This window comes from Brienomyrus brachyistius, chromosome 24 (assembly GCF_023856365.1).
Source record: "Brienomyrus brachyistius isolate T26 chromosome 24, BBRACH_0.4, whole genome shotgun sequence".
Classification (NCBI taxonomy): Eukaryota; Metazoa; Chordata; class Actinopteri; order Osteoglossiformes; family Mormyridae; genus Brienomyrus; species Brienomyrus brachyistius.
The window spans coordinates 3,737,234-3,756,514 of record NC_064556.1 but is presented as its reverse complement, the minus strand read 5'-3'; the positions used below and the strand labels follow the sequence as shown (position 1 = coordinate 3,756,514).

Here is a 19,281-nt window from a genome sequence, read left to right as displayed (position 1 = left end):
CACAAGGAAACACAAAATATACTGGAAAACCCTGCTGGGAAGATTTTTCAGAATGCAGGGGGATCGAGCAGCGAAGAAGTTGAGTGGCTACCGATTACGGTGAAATGACCGAAGGCCGCAGCCTCAGTCTGAACATTCTCCTTTGTTTTACGAGAAGCCTGCGTGCCAAAATGAACATCCCACCATGTTCCTATGGTAACGGATCAGCGCATGAGCGTAGCCTACCTGGGTGAGATGTCGCAGCCTTGCTGCATGAATGCTCCGAGGGAGAACCACAAGCTGTTGAAGATGCCGAACTCGTTGGTGTGCTCCTGGCTCTGCTGCTGAGGATGGTTCGGAGACGCCTGGGCCTGGTTCTCCAGCGCGGGGGACTGTGGCGGCTGCTGCTGCTGCTGCTGGCTGGACTGCTGCTCCTCCACCTCCTCCATCTCACCCCCGTGCCACTCGTAGGGGCTGAAGCGGCTGACCAGGAAGAGCACCACGCTGACGCCGATGTAGGCGAAGACGATGCACATCCAGATCTCGTAGGCAAGCGGGTCCAGGAAGGAGAAGACGCCCGGCTTAGACTTCGTCGGCTTCTTGATCATGATGGAGATGCCCAGACTCATGAAGGGTTTGGAGAAGTCGATGACCTCCTCCCTCACCAGCGTGATGGTCAGGGGGGCCACGGCCACGTCGGCTTTCTGCGGGGGCGGGGCACAGGTCAAAGGTCAGCCACGATGCCAATACGGTCAAAACGGACAAAACAAAGAGCAAAGGCTCTCATGATAATGGCAGGGAGTGAATTAACACCGACAGCAACTTCCAGCTTGGGACAACCAAACATCTGCAATGACAAGGGTCACACACTGTAATGCATTTATTCTAACTAAGTTCTAGCATAATTCTACCAGCATTTATATGTTGGTGTTCTTGTTAATATAGCTGTTGTCATTGTTCATATTATTAATATTATTTTTATGCAATGTATGTAAAACACCATCGTTTTCTTATATTTCATTTCACGTCATTACTTTTTATATTTAATTAATATATCTAACCAAATCACATTCACCTATGACCTTTACCTGCTACTTTTACACTGTTGACAGTGTATTGCACAAGTGGCAGAATCAATCCCTTTGGAGCCCCTGATTTGTGAATCTGTCCTCCATCTTCCATTCAAATGAAGATCTACATCCCAGTGAAAACAGCCACATGCGATACCTCCAGTAGACTTCAAATCAAAGAAAATATACAGCCTCAGAATGTCGGAATTTTCCAGAAATCCAAATATAGCAGCTGTATGTCAATTTTAATATGCATGATTCTGACAAGCCCCCGCAACTCTGAATAGGACTAGGGGTTAGAAGACGGATACGTGGATGATTCAAATAAACTTAAACACGTCATTGTTCATCATTGTTCCATAAATGAGTGTTACGGAGTATCTGCGTGATTAAGAGCTTCACCCTTAAGGAGAAAGATGCCAGTGTCTCTCTGGGGACGTTCTGCTTACATAACTCTAACATCAGCGTAAACCTCTAAACCCTGAAGATAATCCAGGGTTTTTCATAAATGTGACATCAAGTAGATGCTAAAAAGCCAAAGCCGCTGTATTCCCAATACATTCTAGTCAATATTTCTGCAGAGGAAAAAAAAAAGAAAGATATCCTTCTTCATCCATCTTACGAACTCATATCCAGTTCAAGGTCACAGTGAGTCAGAAACCTATTGCAGAAAGAACAGGGTACATGGTGGAGACGAGAGAGGGAAAGTCCAGGTTCACAATGTCCAAATCCGGACCAAGATTTTGTTCCAACCAACCAGTTGAGTATAAAGATTCGCAGTCACATCAAAGACAGTAGCTTGAGATACTACATGCATCATGATTCATTAGTGATGGTCAAGCATGAGATCAGTATTTCACCTGTGTTATTCATGACTGGTTCCTTCAGTAATTTCTTCAGTAGTTCACAAAGCTTTACAGAATTAACAGATATAGTAACAAATACAGTAACTGCAATGATGTGTAATGATGAACGAACATGAGATCAGTATGTAAATCATTACAAGCAAAGTTTTACCCAGAGAAGTAACACAATTCAAACCTGCAACTCTAGAGTTGTCAGGCAACAGTCTTTATCAAATGAGCTACAGCACCACCCCACTAATTTAGCCCAATTAAAAAAAATCCAATCATACATAATCAATTTGAACTTCACAGAAAATAAACTTACAGTGTTGTGAAACTAAAAAGAAACAAATGACTTTATGTGGTCACACCTGGCTAGCATTTATTCTTTATCTGCTCATTTTCAGCTGCGTGCTTCTGCCTGACTGAGAAAATAATATGCACAGACATGAAAGAAGAGGGCTTCAAACCCACATCCTCCTGGAGCCCTAAAGGAAGGAGGACTGTGGGCCTCATCTCAGGGACATGAAGCCAAGAAGGGGTTCAAACCCACATCCTTGTGGAGCCCTAAAGGAAGAAGGGCCGTGGGCCTTATCTCATGGACATGAAATCAAATAGGGGTTCAAACCCACATCCTCCTGGAGCCCAAAAGGAAGAAGGGCTGTGGGCCTCATCTCAGGGACATGAAACCAAACAGGGGTTCAAACCCACATCCTTGTGGAGCCCTAAAGGGGAAGGTGTACATTTTGAGATTTGGTGATACTTAGTTCTATTTAGCAAATTTTTTTCATATGACTCTCTTATTATATTACATCAAGAAGAAGACAAAAAAATTAATGACTCCTTTCTGTAGCCTTGCAGAATCAATGCATGTTCAATGAGGCCTTACAGCAGATTCGCTGTCATTCTGATCTTGGTTCTGCTTCTGTACTCTCTCCTGATTCAGAGCATGAAAAGCAGAGAACAGCTCTCCGGAACTTAGAGGAACAAACGTCTCTCCTTATTCACAGAGAATCAAAATGCTGCAGCATGAAATGTTTCTTGCTAGCATCTAAAGAAGCCATCGACACTATCAACAGTTCTTAAAAACTGCAGGTATCACTGTACAGCTTTAAAATAAGGCTACCCTTATAAAGGCTCATAAATCAGGGATTGACTGGCACGCAACTACGCATTCACCTTTAAAAGCGATGCGTGTGGCAAGCGACTGTTGTAACAGCATGAATGCGTATTTGCGCCGATATGACAAGAAATTAGCGCTAATTCGTACTTCATTTGCGGTATAGAGGTTAAAATGCGCGATAATTTCTTGTCATATCGGCGCAAATGCACATAAAATACGTACGCATTCACGCTGTTACAACAATCGATTGTCGCACGTATCGCTTTTAAAGGCGAATGCGTATTTGTGTACCAGTTATGTCCATCCCTGTTTATAATCAGGTTATTAATTAGGTTGTAACACTGTAAATCATTATGAGACAATTATAAACAAGCTATAACACTTTTTTATTATTAATAAGCTACTGCCATTCAGAAGTGCCGAATGGATGCCTTAGGGTAACGTGGTTCCCTGTATTCCTTTATGCGAACAGGTGTTGGTGTAAAAACCTTTGCAGAAACACTTTAAATTTAAAAAGGCTTGTGTTAGCAAATAGCGCTAATATCCAATCGGCTGTTCTAGTCACTTTCAGCTGTGTGATATTAACCACAAATTATCTTGTCGGTCACACATATAAAAATATTAATTCTGGTATACGCTTTGCCCATGAGAGTTTTACTGACACAAAAATGTTCTGAGGTGAGAAAGAATGATTGGTTCAGAGAGATAACCAATCAGATTGTAGAGGAGGTTGATCCAAGCACATAGAGGAGGCGAGACCAAGACATCTGATTGGTTGGACCCACCTCCTCTACAATCTGATAGGATTGGTTCAGGGAAATAACCTTTTTCGCTCTGCCTTCAGTACATTTGTGTGAGGGAAAGCTCCCATGAACATGTGCTCCTGTGGCCTGTAGGTTCAGTTCTGCCTCATGCCCTTGCCCCCTCGCCCACCGAGGATGGACGCACTCAGACTCTGGATCGAGGGGATTAAGGGCAGTTATTAAGTGGCTCAGCCCGATGAAAAATGGCTGCTGCATTCGACCTCATTTTCCCAATTACCTAAGGTTCACTGATGCTTTGTCCAAGACCCAAAGCAGAAGATGCGGGACATTATTTCATACAGCACCTACTTCCTGCTGTATGTTTGCCCCGTGACATGAACAGCCCCCCGGCACTTACGGAACATTAGCGTATTTCATCACCCACTGACTGACTTCATAAGCGTCAACCAGAGCTGCTTCTACAAAGCATCCATTTGCCCATCCTTTATTCATACATCCACATGCTTATTTATTTGCGTATTTATATTCTATGTCAATTTCTATTTCGAGTCTATGTTTAACTTCCTTTTACCTTTTGTTTTTTTGTCTTAATTCTATGTTTAATTGCACGCCTTGTGCCACCACCAAACACCAAAACAAATTCCTCGTATTTTCCATCATTGCCGAGTAAAAGATTTTAGAGAACGTAGAGAACCTTCTAGAGACACTTTTTTTGCCCAACGTGGACATTAACTGACATTAGGGATGACTGCTTACCCCGTATACCAGCTCCCCCACCATGCCGTTCCACATCTTTGTCTCGGAATCACGGGCCCCGTACTTCCCGTCCGGAACGATCTCCAGCTTGTACGTGTAGCCGACGTGCTTGGCGATTTCGGCAGCCAGCTCCACGCAGTAGCCCTCGTACTTGTCATTGCCCACGAACTGGTCGTGGTTCTTCTTCAGCATCACATACGGCGACTCCTTCACGGTGGAAAGAGGGAGATGCCTGGGTTTGTTGCCCATCGAGCCGTAACATTATATGTTCTGTGGTCAAGAACCCCTTTACAATGATGAAATGACGGCTTTTTGCCGTTTGCACGACAAGTACGACTCATACACACCGGAAGGCATATCCCATCTAGTTCTCCGTCGAGACATGCAAAGGTGACAGCAAGGCTTGGGGGGGTCTGAGCTCAGGGTCATTTATCCAGGGACCCTGAGGCATATTTTGGGGTTAAGAGCCTTGATCAAGGGCATCAGACTACCAGCCCCAGGATTCGAACCAGCAACCTTCCGATCACCAGACTAACCACTAAGTCACACCCTGGCTTGCTATGCATACTTGATCTGCTAATACCTATTAATATGGAGTTTGGGACTGTCCCAAAACAGGGAGCCATCAGCCAATCCTGACACACACACAATCTACAGCCCAAGCAGACAGTGTTGGACATGCGGGCCCCGATTCCACTGAATCGAAGTGACAGGGAACAATTGTTAACAATGCAAAGGTAATGGCCGAGGGGTGATAATGTGGTAATGCAATTGTTTCATTGATGGTTGCTTTCAGTCAATTCAACTTGTCAAAACTGCAGGCACCTATTAGGGACGGGGTACGCGCCGCAGCTAAAGCCGGAGAGAAAAGCTCAGATATTCGAGATGGAAAAGGTTTGGGAAAATAAATGGCCCTCAATGAATTAATGGAATAAGGCTAAATAATCAACAACAGAAATGTAGTCGATTGACAAAGATCCATCCATCCATTTACTGCAGTGAGCCTTGAGTCTATCCTGTTAAGTACAGAGTAGGGGGCACCATGGAGGGGATGTCAGTCCCACTACAGGACTACGGCCAACTTAGAGACAATAATCCACAGAGACTGTATGTCAGGCGGGGGGGGGCAACCTGTCAATCATGAGCTATCGGTTGCATGTGGCGTGCTTCCAGGTCGATTGCGTAATGCTTTAACTCAGTGCTGGCCAACCACGATGGTGTGGGGGGGGGGGGGGGGGAGAGGCTATTGTTTGTGATTGATTTTTGCATCTTATCTGTTGATCGTGATACATTTCCCTCCCCAACCCCCGGTCAGCGAAATAGACCACCATAATTCAGCGGAGTAGTTTCTATGTAAAAGTGGCTCTCACTGTAAAAACGGCTGGACACCCGCGCTGCAAAAACACAGGGACAGGAAACTTCACACACAGAGACAGAGCCAGGATTCAGCCCGCAGCCCTGCAGCCCTGCAGCCCGCAGCCCCGCAGCCCGCAGCCCCGCAGCCCCGCAGGTGCGAGGCGTCAGCACTAGCCAGCACAGCACCTCGTCAAAGGCCCAAAATAAAATTTGAACAGGAGAAAAGGAAAATGCTACAATACTGCGAGACCATAGAAGCAAAGCAGCTATAAAGGTTTGGCAAAATATTACGATTTATAATCCCACTATCAATGGTGTGTGTGTGTGTGTGTGTGTGTGTGTGTGTGAGTGAGTGAGTGTGTGTGCCCTGCGATGGGTCGGCGCCCCGGTGTACGCAGAGGGAGGTGTCCGGGACAGCCCGGGCGGAGGCGTGCCTGCGGGGACGGACGAAAATAATTAAACGGGTCGCATGCAGACGTGAAGGCAGCGCAGGGAATGCATCAGTAGGGAGGAAGGGAGCCTTACAGAGAAGCCAGTCTAATATCGCTCGGCCCCAGATGCCGGAGCGCTGCTGTTATGACAAAATAAGACTTCATTTATAGCAACCCCTTACTTATTTTTTGGTGGCTATCCTGCCCCAACCCACCCACTGCCCATCTGTTTGCAGAAGAAAAGACAACTGTTCTGCTGAGCGAAAAAGCGGCACTGGGACTCGCTTCAGCATGGGGGGGGGGGGGGGGGGAGCCACTCTGATCCCTCTGTTTAATCAAGGAGAAATGGCCCTGGGTTGTTCTGACAGACAGGTTCCTCTAGTCATGTACCATTGATAACGTTCTTCAGTGTCCTGGTGGTTTGAAATGCACAGGTACATAAACGCACCAATCTCTGGGGGGCAGGTTAAGCTTCTGCGCCTGATTGGAGCCCCAGCCACACTGGGATAAACGAACGTCTGTTGGGCACTTGAGCGAGGCACCTATCCCCCAAGATGGTCCAGGGGACCAGATAGATGGCAATATCCTATATTCAGACCCCAAGCTTCACTCTCAGCTGAGTGTGTCTGTGTGTGTTTTTCAAAGGAGAGCGAGATGCGATATACAAAAAGGTCCATTCTAATGTACCTGTACTCAAGCATCTGTTTTTCCTTTTCAATACGGCCTCTAAACAAAGACCGTGAGCATTACCAGGATGGTCGTGACGATGTAGGTCCGGTTCTGCAAGCCGAAGGTCTCATTGACGCCGTGCGGGTACGTGGCGGTGCTGACGTACTTCTCCTCCTCGTTCCAGTAGCCGACCTGCCGGCAAAATGCCACTCATGAGCACTTGACTGACCTTCTTCACGAGCACAAAGAGACGCGGCGTGAGTTTCGCCCCGTTTTATCCGCTCACCTTCTTCGGTCCATCTGCCCCCAGCTCCATCACGCTGACCGTGTAGTTCGTCCGCCGGCCTTTCTCGTTAAACTGGATGTGTCCCGTCAGCCCTTTGATCTGGACCTGCGGAGTTAACCCACAATGCATTGCGCCATCCTCCTCATTATTCGTTCACCATTTTTCAAAAAAGGAAGCATCATTTATTATGATGCTGCCATCTCTAGATTCATTCTCATTCTTTTGCTTTTCTGTTAATATTGTGTTCCCAAGGACACCACAAGATTTCGGGCCCCAGGGACGCATATCATACTGGACCCCCAAATCAAATAAATTAAATGCAATGTTGCAATTTGTTTAGGGTCCCTGTAACTCTGGGGCCCTGGGAGCCGCCCAAACACTGCCCCCTTTACGCTGCCCTTTCGTTTATCTGTACTGTACTTTTACAGGTTTACTTGAACACAAGCACTGACACATATGTACTTTGTAAATATGTCAGATTTATGTGAAGTTTGCAATTTGACATCAAAGTATATACATTGCAAAATGCAGTTTGGAACACTTGCAGAAACATTATAGAAGTACATAGTAATTAATGGTGGCAGTTTGTTTCGATCCCAGATATCTGATCACCAAAGTCTTGGCTACATGAAGGTGACTAAATGGTGTAGTTGCAACATTCAGGTGGATAAATACATAAGAAAAATCGAACTCATTTCACTATTTCTGGCTCCTTTCATTGAATATGTAGCAACTTTCATGTGTATGCATGAGCCAATCACAACTGGCCACACCCCTCCACTCCTTTTATGGCGCTGATGGGGATGTATCTGGATCGCGTTTCACCGCTGCGTTGTTCATCTAATTACCATGCGAATGCGATTTGAATAAGCGGAAATGCAGTTATTTATAATGCGAATAGCGATCTTCAGGTGAGGGCGGCACTACACGCCCCCCATGCAGGTAAAACGAAGAAAGGTGACATGGTTTACTTTTTAGCCGATTTAATAAAAAAAAAACTTTAATACTTCCGACAATTGACGTTGAAAAGAAGTTTCACAGATTACGGATTTAGTCAGCGTTTTTTTTTTTCATGTTTCTACAATACGATTTCAGCGAGTTATGAACTGAAATACATGAGAAAGATACGCAGCATCGCCGACGATGCCGTCGACTCCAGAGGGTTAATACTCCTTGTTATGTTATGTTTGTAATTTATTTTATTGTGTTTCTGGACAGGCTCAGGTAAATAGTATCGGATAAACGGTATTTGGTGCTCGGTATCGGATAAATGGTATCGGGTAATTGGTATTGGGTAATCGGTATTGGGTAATCGGTATCAGATAACCAGGGCCGTGTGGCTGACCCGATTTTTCGACAGAACTACCTGCTGCAGGGCTCTCTGGATATCGATCCCCTGTCCCCACGGTGCCGGGGGGTTGGCCAGGCAGTCGCCCGCGTTGCCCCTCCGCGAGATATCGATACGCTGCCTGCGGAGGTTCTGAAAGGCCGCCGCCATAACGCTGACTCCATCGTAGGTGAGGGCGCCAGTGTACTGAGGGCAAAGTCAAGTTACTGCACTGTCATTTCGCACACAAAATGACACTGCAATTCATCAGAGCTTCGACAGCGAGAACACAGCCGAACAATAGACAATGGACAAAAAACACTGGAGGGGTACTTATATAAAAAAAAATACTCAATACTCCACAGTACACAACAGTCATACAGTGGAAACAAGTAACCAGCAGTTCAGGACAGTGCATATAGACAGTAGACAGTGCAAGTAATCAAAACAAAATCATTGGAAAAGGAAGAAACCATCACAGGTTTCACTGTAACTGCAAATCAACCCAGAATCCAACTGAAAGCAAACAATGCCTCTGCAAGTTATTAAATATTAAATCTGTTCTTAGGGGCTCAATGCAGTATTTACAGTAGCCGAATTAAGCTGTTGTTTTCCTTGTTTTTACATTAAGTTAAAATGCCAGGAGCTGAACACGGCCCTGCTTTTACCTTCAGCCTTTTCTTCGGGGCTTTGATATCTTTGCTGTCGAACTCCAGCCACTCCTGTATGGTCCTGCTCACATCCGGGTCCGAGTAGTTCATCAGCTGGAACCCCGTCACGTTGGCCCCGCTCTTCTTGAACTCCGTCAGGTCGATGTCGAGGAACCCCTGCGAGATAAGCCCGGAGTTCACGCGAGTCACCTCCACATGGAAGAACACTTTCAACCCTGTACAATTAAAAAAAGGGAAAGCCCTCGATTCATTTTAGCTCCGACCATTTTGGTCGATAAGGAATAATCCCACCCAAGAAGTAGCAGATAGCATCTTGGACTGAAACACACCCCTAGATTATATAAGGACTGTGCTCTCTGCTTTTCTGCGGGTGAATTCCATTAGCAATAAGCTGTAACTAACTAACTCAATCAAGGTAAATCAACATAACAGAAACTCTTATTGCACTGGGCTTACATTGGCTCAGCCCTTGAACGTTCATATGTTCTCGCTATGTTTTGGTGGCTAGTTGTGAGCCATATGATGAACTAGTGACCTTAAATAACCCAAACCATGCAAGTGTCCTGCCATTGACTGGGGGCCCTGTTCTCTGCTGACCCCAGCCATGTGCTGGAACAGACCCCAAACAAATAAACCCTGAAGCAGATACGTGGTTTTTCTGTGCATCTGCCAAGTCACGTGCCAACATTTCACATCACATTTCAGTTTAGTCACCAGTCGAGTACCGATCCGTCTATTTTTGGTGCAATGTAATTAGAATTTATTATACTCAGTCAGTCTGAATCTGAGAAGCGCGAAAGGATTTGCTTTACGTCTTTCTGTTTATCTCAGTTCCGCAGAGTTTTACAGCTGCATTCAGACGTTAAAGGAAATGTATGCTTTTTGCAAAGAGACTGGAATTAAAAGTCAGCACTTGCTGTAAATCTCATCAATTTATACTTAGTGCAAAAAGAAAGAAAATGGTTTACATGTGAGCAGTGACTTTGTTAATCTCTCCATCAGTGAGGCAGTGAGGATCCCTCCCCAGGAATCGGGAGGCGGACAGAAGCAGCCCCATTCTGACCCCCCCCCTTAATGGAGACAGAGCTGCTCGGGTAGGAGGCCTCCCTGTGCCAAGATCATGCTGATCAGTCAGATTCCAGCAAACAGAACCCCGTCCACATTCCCAGGTGGAAAAGCCAGCAAGTCCCATCAGAGGGGGATAATCACACCTTATAACTGCATAAATGGTGCAAAAGGTGAATTATAGGAAACTGAACTGCATACTTATACACATTATACATACAGAAGACACATATTATGTAGGTTACTATGCACTTCAACTACACAGAGAATATTATTTCCTACCAGGTCTGGTTCACTGATGTCACTTCTCAGGTTTTCATTAAGGTAACGTACTTAAGAGCATTAGTACAGAAAATATAAGTATGTATGTAGGACACAGGCTTTCCTCTGTCTCCTGCAAGTAAAGACCAAGCAGCATGACATACAAGTCGATAGTCATTTCAGGGGATTGTCCTGGTATCACTGCTCCTTTCACACACTGCATGTTTATACTGCACGGTTAAGTGTGCACAGTTGAACTTCAGTTCCCTTACTCTGTACTGTTACAATGCACCTGTGTAACTGCCATTACTGTGTGTTGTTAAACTGTAACTGAATAAGTGTCCTTACTTTGTACTATTATACTGTATATGTGCAATTCCGTTTACTGTATACTGTTACACTGTAACTGTGCAACTCCCCTTACGTCATACTGTTACACTGTAACTATGTAACTGCCCTTACTTCATACTGTTACCCTGTAACTATGTAACTGCCCTTGCTTCATACTGTTACACTGCAACTGTGTAACTGCCCTTACTTCGTACTGTTACACTGTAACTGTGTAACTGCCCTTACTTCATACTGTTACACTGTAACTGCCCTTACTTCATACTGTTACACTGTAACTGCCCTTACTTCATACTGTTACACTGTAACTATGTAACTGCCCTTACTTCATACTGTTACACTGCAACTATGTAACTGCCCTTACTTCATACTGTTACACTGTAACTATGTAACTGCCCTTACTTCATACTGTTACCCTGTAACTATGTAACTGCCCTTACTTCATACTGTTACCCTGTAACTATGTAACTGCCCTTACTTCATACTGTTACAGTGTAACTGTGTAACTGCCTTTACTGGCTTCCTCTCACTGCTTTTGACACCAGGCTTACACTGGCACAGTACTCCTGCATTTGGATGAAAAAAGGACACGAGATGCCTGAATGTAGGAGTAAATAAGCCTTTGATCCAGGAGTCCGTTTAACACGCAGCAGTTTGGCTGCTGTGGTGCCAGGGAGGCCGTGTTTACAGCATCGCTGCCCCTGCATTTCACTGCGCTGCCTGTGAGCTGCACTCCCCTGGTTTCGGGGGAAACACAGAGGCAGCAGTCACATCTGAAGTGGAATTCTGGCAGCCCCCCGACAGCCTTCTCTGGCTGATGGTTTTCCCTGCCGCCTCATCGCTCCCTTTTCCTGGACGTAGCGATATAAACAGGGTCCGGTATTCTGCGCGCTTCTCTTATCCGCAGTCAACTGAGGACGTTACTATAGAAACTAACCTTTACAAAACGCCGTGGGCAGAACATGCTGTACGCAGACAGGCTCGGAGCATACGGCAGCACGCTACACATCGAGCCGCGCGTCGCAAAGGGCCGGGCGGGACCCGCAGGGCCGATCACCCACAAAGGTCGTTTCCTTTCACGCACATAAGCAAAACCAACATGGAACTGTCTGGTCAGCAGCACATTTTAATGTTACGCCCTGGGAAACAACAGGAATGATCTTAAACCCAAATTACACGCTGGTCCCTCTCTGGAAATTGTGAGCGCTGTTTATTTGCAATCAGAACACGAGACGCCCCCCCCGACAGTCCTCTTCCGCGTCTTAGATTCCTGCTACGGCAGCTTTTCCTCTTTCTTCTTATTGAAATGGCCAGAAATGCCAGAATCACAGGGTATGACGGGATAATGAATAGTGAACACAGCTAGCCTCCCCGCCCCATATTCTGCTTTCCCCAGCCGCTAATTACCCACCACAAGGAGCAGTAAAGGTGGGTCGGGATGGACTAGGGCACCACGGCAGGTTACAAAGCCCAGTGAATCTAGGCCCAGTCTTTGCTGCGTGATGCACGCCCTGCTGTCTGCGGAACAACGGGCCGACTTTCAGTTTCTGCCGATAAAACTGCTCTGCGTCAAATATTTAACCCCATCTTTGCGCACGACAGGCACTGCACATTAGGACTGTATGGCCAGGTTTCAGCTGCTAGCTGTGATTTGTACAGATTGAACAGTAAATTGATCTCAGAACTCGAATGTTAAATCGACGTGTTTTGCGTCCAGCATCGTGACGTGTCACAGCGTCGCACAGGCACGACCACCTGACTCTGATTATACCTACTAGTGCTGATGTTCTCCGTCTACCGCGAAATACACCAACTGTCCGTACGTGTTCTCCAAGCCGACCTCCACATTGCTTTAGGCCGTGGTTTCGTCCAAATATAATCAGTAAGTCCGCAGAGGCCTGGCTTCGCCAGCAGAGTAGGTCAGTCAGCCATGCACTGCTCATCATCGCTCTAATTTTCCAAACTAAACGGCCTTAGGAAACAAAAGGTTACGTATTTTTATTTTGAGTTGATTTAAGTATTTTATGCTAATAGAGGTGGATAGTTCAGGTCCTGAAAGTACAAACTGCAACCAAGATTTTATTCCAACCAACCATTTGAGTATAAAGAGTCTCAGTAACGAGTACTCAGCCGGTTGGTTGGAACAAAATCATGGACTGGATTTTTACTTTCTGAACCTGAACTATCCACCTCTGCTATCTAATAATACACATGTATGTGGCCACTCCAGTCTTATCGCTATGAAGGTTAACAGTTCCATATATGTATTCTATCCAGTTCCAGTGTTAGATAGTTGACTCATGTATAGGAAACATTACAGATGTTTCTGAATGGAATGAGCCAGTTGAAAAATGTTTCGCTTCCTTTTGTTCCCACATCCCAGTCTTCTGAGAGAGTCCGTCTGGCCCCAAGTCTCACTGTACAGTGGCACTGGCAATCCGCAGTGTCTGGCTACTCACCAGGTTGGCCAGTATGTAATGGTAGCTTTTCAGGTTCCTCCCTTGAGCTGCAATCTGGAATGAAAACAAAAAAAAACTATTTTCAAAATTAAGATCTTTAAAATTCTGTCCCAATTTTAACTTTACCGTAAATTAATAGAAGGTCGCTCCGATGGACAGTTCTTAATGTTTCATCCATCCATAACCGCTTCTCTGATACAATTAACCCAGGGCAGTGTTTCCTACCCCGGTCCAGGTTTTTGCTCCCTCCCATCTCCCAGCCAATCAATACGAGGCAACACTGGCGCATCATTCAGAATGCAGAGATGAATAATCACAAAAGAATTACCTACAAATAATTTAATGCAAACCAATAAACCAATGAAAAAAAATCAATCATATCTTGCTTTTTACAAACAAGAGGCTATATCCGAGTTTTTCAAAAGCAAACAGACATGTGGGTATGAGTCTGTGCGCCACCCCCCCGTGACCAGACCGCACCATCCCAACATTTCTGCTTCCCAAATAAACTTTCTTGTACGTCCAACAGTCCTTGTGCCGCACATGAGCCACGCTCACTAAGCGGTTTTCCATACCTAGTCGTCCATACCTGATATTTCCCATGGGCCTGAGGTCAGCGGTACGTTTGGCCGCAGAACGGAAAAGCGGGATTGACCGCTGCACCCAGGGGGCAGCGATTCTGTGGTTTAATGACTGCGTGCTGGTGCCGCGCAGCGATCAAAAACAAACCTGCGATTGCGAATGCCCGACTTCCCCCACGTGAGTCGGGACTGTAATTACGGTAATTGTGTCAGACAGCGATTCTGTCGTGTTCCATCTTACTTCTTCCCTTCTGTTGTAGCTTACAGGGTTTCAATAGAGATAATTACACATTATCCTTCATGGATGATGCCTTTAACACCTTTAAATAATCAATCATTTTGGATGGTTCGGTGACAGAAAGGTCATTTTTGATTACATCTGATCAGAAATTTAATTAATATCTCACGCCCACGGCCCAGCGTAGGAAGTAAAACTCATTATAATGACAGACTAAAACCCAGAGTCCTGTACAGCTATTCAAATAACTGTCATGTTCCCCATGGTACAAACAACATTAATGTACCACCAATGGTACAAAAATGTTCCTCAGAGTCTAAATCTGTACCTTAAAAGGTACATTTATCTACAGCTAGGGTATAAATGGCAGATTCTTGAGGGTACAGCCCCAGTGATTGTCCCCTTAAAGGCACAAATTGGTACTATTTTCCTGATAGTGTAGGTCATAGGTGGTCTTCCTTTAAAATGTTTAAATGGCAATTTCACTTAAAACCCATTTTTCCCCGCAGACGAAGTACAGAAAGTTTCCTGAGCACTGAACCACAAAAAAAACTGACATTAGACCACTTAGTAACCTAGTACTAACAGGGAGTCGGGAATGACACACCCCTCGGGGCCAGAAATGAGGTGGCCGTATGCAACAGGAGAGAAGACTCATTATTAAAAGAGAACCCAGTGGATGGTACTTTCCGTAAAAACCCCGGCAGCGGCCGAGTCAAAAGCAAAGAGGAAATACAATGACACAGGCCGTAACAGCTAAGCGCAAGGAATCTCCTCCACAAGGTACCGGGCTTAAAAAAATGACACCTTGTGTGTTTGTACATAATAAATGTCCTACAGAGTTTCTGAGATCATCGCTTGTTCATGCTGCAGAGGCATCGACAATGACAGTGCGCATCAGGGACGCACATATGAAAACATAAGGAAACCATCCGGGTTTTTATGCTGCATGAAGATCACAGGAGAGGAAAGGCTGGTTCTGGTTGGCGTCACGTGAGCGTGTCGAATACGCGAGCGCTCTCTCCCGCTGCCGCTCTTCCCGGACACACGCTGATACTTCCGAGCGATATTAATCGCGATACCCGAAGGGAACCTCATTAAACCTGGAGAGGTATAAGGGCGGAACCACTTCCTTTGCCTGCGCCTGACTGCTAAACGCTATAAGTGGTTTGGAAACAGTTCTGTTCCTGCTTTGCAATTATGGACTTTGAAAGCACAATGCAGAATAGATGCTTTTGAGGGACTTTGTGCAAGTTTCATTTACAAAAAATGTAAAAAATGGGCCTAGGAAGGATATGTTCATCAACATGTTTGGCTCTTTTCCTCATCCATCCATCCATCCATCCATCCAGAAATGGGAACATAATTCATACTGGGAGGTCAACCTTATCATTAGCCAATGACATGTTTTGAATCAGTGATTGACAGGTCAGGGGGCACTCTAGGGGCCAATCAGCTTTCAGATGGGTTCAGTGACCCTGCGACCCCGCCCCTGTACACACCCCTGGCTCACATGCCTCTATTGAAGCAGATACAGAAAACGAGCGACTGAGAAAGTGAGAGAGATATTCACCAGGTTGAGGATGGAGGAAAGCCTCTCCAGCTCACAGTCCATAATGATCTGTCCCTCCTTCTTCTTGTCCAGGTCCTGGAGGACCTTCAGAAAGGCCGCCTCCGTCATAGTCAGCAGGTTTATGGAGGTAACCATCCAGTTCTTCTCCGCGGCTGTGTCCAGAACCTTCTGCAAAGCTGTCATGCCTGAAAGAGGCACGATAGTAGATAAAACACAGCAGTCAGGCACAAATGCATAAGCAGTATGAAGACAGTATAAAACAGGACAGAGTTTCTTATTAATATATATGTCAAATAACAGCCATGATTTATCATGAGAAATACTTTTATCGTACAAGAAAATGTTACAGAAGACACTTTTACTTTCGAAACGTTTGCAACAATTTTTGAAGTCTGCAGGGTCGTGGAGAATTCAGACAGTATTAGCTTCTTCTTCAAAAACAAAAGGCATCAAAAGACGACTGTAACCGGAGAGTGTCCATCCAGCAGCATAAAGGGAATATAGTACGAATCTGCCAAAAGGCCGCAGTTTCCTCAATGAGCTGTGTTACTCAAGCTCAGATCACTGCATTGGGAAGCCAGCTGCAGACAAACGCCCATGCGGATTTTAAACGGGGGTGGGTCTGCCCTTTCTGGGGGCCTCACGGAAAAAGTAACTTTTGGGGTCCCTGCCGACAGTTTGCGGTCCACGGGGGCCCCCCCCCAACCTCGGAACACCGGCACACTTTATACAGACCGCCAACTGCATCCTCTCGAGGAGGAGGTCTGCCTTTATTCATATGCCAAACTGCTCGTCATGTCATGTTTCGGTGTTTTGGTTAATGTTGGCCCGGCTCCCAGCAACCGTAAATAGAAGCAGAGTTTTCACACCAGCAGATCAGTCACTACTGTTCAGTTCAGTTGAGTTCAGTCGAGTCGAGTTCAGTTCAATTTAATTCAATTCAATTCGCATAGCGCATTTTCACAACGTTACATCGCCTCAAAGCACTTTACACTATGCCTGCCCAAAGCCCCCAGTGAGCAAGTCAGAAGCGACAGTGGCAAGGAAACTGCAAAAAAGAAACATGGGGAGTAACCAGACTCAAAGGGGAAGCCCATCCTCCAGAGGGCAGCAGAGGAAGTTAAAGTCAAGTGAGCAAGATGGCAAAGTTCCAATTCACACTGTCCAAAAATTTAAGACTCGAGTCTCAACGCAGAGGTCAGGCAGGTGCTGGTGTCAGCAGGATGAACAGGGGGTACAGCAGCAGGCCAGGCAGGAGGGAAGTCACTGGTAGTATTGTGAAGCCCCCAGGGGACCCAGTCAAGCCAGTCAAAGATTCACTCAGGGGGTCAGAGAACCACAGAGTTCCAAAGGGAAACCACATATTATTTATAATTTACTGCCCACTTACACCTAGCTGAGCATTCTTACCCTGAGACCTGGCTTTTTCCCTTCGATAGTCACAGCCGGCCCCCGCTACACTTAGCCGGAGCCAAGACAAGATGATATAAGTCTGAGTCATCCATAATTATCATCGAAACAAATACAGGTTGTACCTTTTTTTATAGATCAAATAGTCCTGATCCTTCTGCATTCATGTGTCTGGTCTAACACTTAAGAGAGGTGCCTTTTTAAAAATTACTACACGTATAAGATTTTGGGAAAAGCATTGATTTCATAGAGTAGGGATTTCGTGTCACATGACACTATTTTACTAATATAATTCGTTTGTTTTTGTTCTTGCGTCAGACAGAGCACAGCGAACACTCTAGCCTTGAGTCTCGGTCTGTCGACACAAACCCAGGTTTGTCCACCTCCTTCACTCTCTCCATTGTTTGTGTCCAATTTTGCTCTGCCTTGCAACCATGTTTTTGCATATTGTTACAAAATCTCTGCATTTGAATGAGGGGGAATAAAAGCTGTTTCATGCCCAATTTACTTGTCACTTTTCATTTTCATAACACTGATATGCTTCATAATTAAGTGCCCATCTATCAAATTCCTAGAGTTTAAAGTATTCATTACAGTCAATGAACGCTACTCCTGTCATATACATCAATCACAGCTGTTAGACGTATCTAAAGGAAACAGTCATTTCAGAGCATTAAGTACAAACTAGAACAGGTCTGTACGCTTTCGAAAATCATCCATTTTTAAATATCAGCCTCTTTCTCCTGCCATCTACCTTCTAACATATTATATTGTGATTTACTGCAAGTACAGAAATTTTAAAAAGGATTATAATAAAAATAAAAACTCGTGCAGTCATGGAAAATCACTTCTGTCTATAGTCACGTTTCTATGTTTTATAGTTTAAGTGAAAGGCTGCCGGACGGAAGATGAACGGATGGCTGACTTAAGGATGAAACTGATTTATTTATAATATTACATAATAATAATATTCTATTCTTTCTCATTTCCTTTCTCAATTAAATAATTCACATATGTACCTTCCGAGTGCTACTCTATCAAGCGCTGAGGTCACGATGCCAATTCAATTTGTTTAGTCACTTAATCATCATCTTGTAAAAGAATAAACGGTGCACGCAGCAAAAAGTCTGATGTTACATGTTTTTTGAAAACGATTGATTCATGGGTGTTAGTCTGTCCGTCAGTCTGTTAATCACCTCAACGGAAATTTGGCTTCCATACCTGACTAGCTTTAGCCACATTACTGATCTTCGTTCTTGAAGCAGAATCTCGAAAATAAGCTGGAAGCCGTCGCCTGCACCTTGAGAGCGCGGGTCACGCACCAGCGCTGCGGCTCGCTGGGAAATCGGAAGGTGCCGGCAATCAGGTTCAGAAGGTTCTATTAGGGCACGACGGGTACCGCAGGCACAGGGCCAACCGGGCCGAGGAGGGTCGGCGTGGTCACATGATCTGCCAGCACCCAGGTCCGCAAACATCCCTCAGATTCTAGACTCTTCTTAATGGGACTCATCCCGGACCCTTCTGCACTGTCGGGGAATCCCCCCCCCCCCCCACCCCCACCCCGCTCCGCAAATATTATTGGTGGGGGGGTGGTGGGGATGGGAGTGTAAACCCTACTGGTTAAATCCTAGGGTACTCTAACCCATCCATCCACAATGCTCCCTTGTGATAATAACATTCATAAAAAGGAAACTGTTATAACTTGTTCATGATTGTCTATTCATGATTTACAAAGCGCTATAAAATAACTAACAGTCTGATTATAAACTACTGATAACCCTAACCCTTATAAAGGGTTTATCGTAAAGCAGCACCAATCCTACAATCGACCCTGGTCGGCGCTTCAGTCGAACATGCTGGGGAAATCGGAGTGTGTACATTTTCCCCTACATGCTTCTGGCGTTGGTGCCCCCCCCCCCCCCCCCCCCCACCCTAACATATATAAACATTCTCTGCTCTGTGACTAATGAGTATTGTTATCCAGTCAGCGCTCTCCATTCATCATCATGTTAAATTAGGCCATTTCAATAATTTACCAGCTAAAGCTACCTATTTCCTGGAGGCTGTTG

At 45.3% G+C, this 19,281-nt stretch overlaps 1 protein-coding gene across 5 annotated transcripts in view; it reads right to left on the bottom strand.

Moving 5' to 3' along the window:
• Positions 1 to 19,281, bottom strand: part of LOC125719920 (glutamate receptor 1-like) — a 71,602-nt gene that overhangs the window by 34,636 nt on the left and 17,685 nt on the right. For all 5 annotated transcript variants that reach the window (XR_007385245.1, XR_007385246.1, XM_048994813.1 and 2 more), the window contains exons 4-11: positions 15,803 to 15,987; positions 13,411 to 13,464; positions 9,275 to 9,433; positions 8,646 to 8,813; positions 7,280 to 7,384; positions 7,075 to 7,185; positions 4,538 to 4,744; positions 226 to 683 (exon numbers count right to left, since the gene is read on the bottom strand). Coding sequence is in view for 3 of the 5 variants with exons in the window: in XM_048994813.1 (XP_048850770.1) it covers positions 226 to 683; positions 4,538 to 4,744; positions 7,075 to 7,185; positions 7,280 to 7,384; positions 8,646 to 8,813; positions 9,275 to 9,433; positions 13,411 to 13,464; positions 15,803 to 15,987 (1,447 nt within the window). In the remaining 2 variants the exon portion in view is untranslated. The remainder of the gene's footprint in view (positions 1 to 225; positions 684 to 4,537; positions 4,745 to 7,074; positions 7,186 to 7,279; positions 7,385 to 8,645; positions 8,814 to 9,274; positions 9,434 to 13,410; positions 13,465 to 15,802; positions 15,988 to 19,281) is intronic.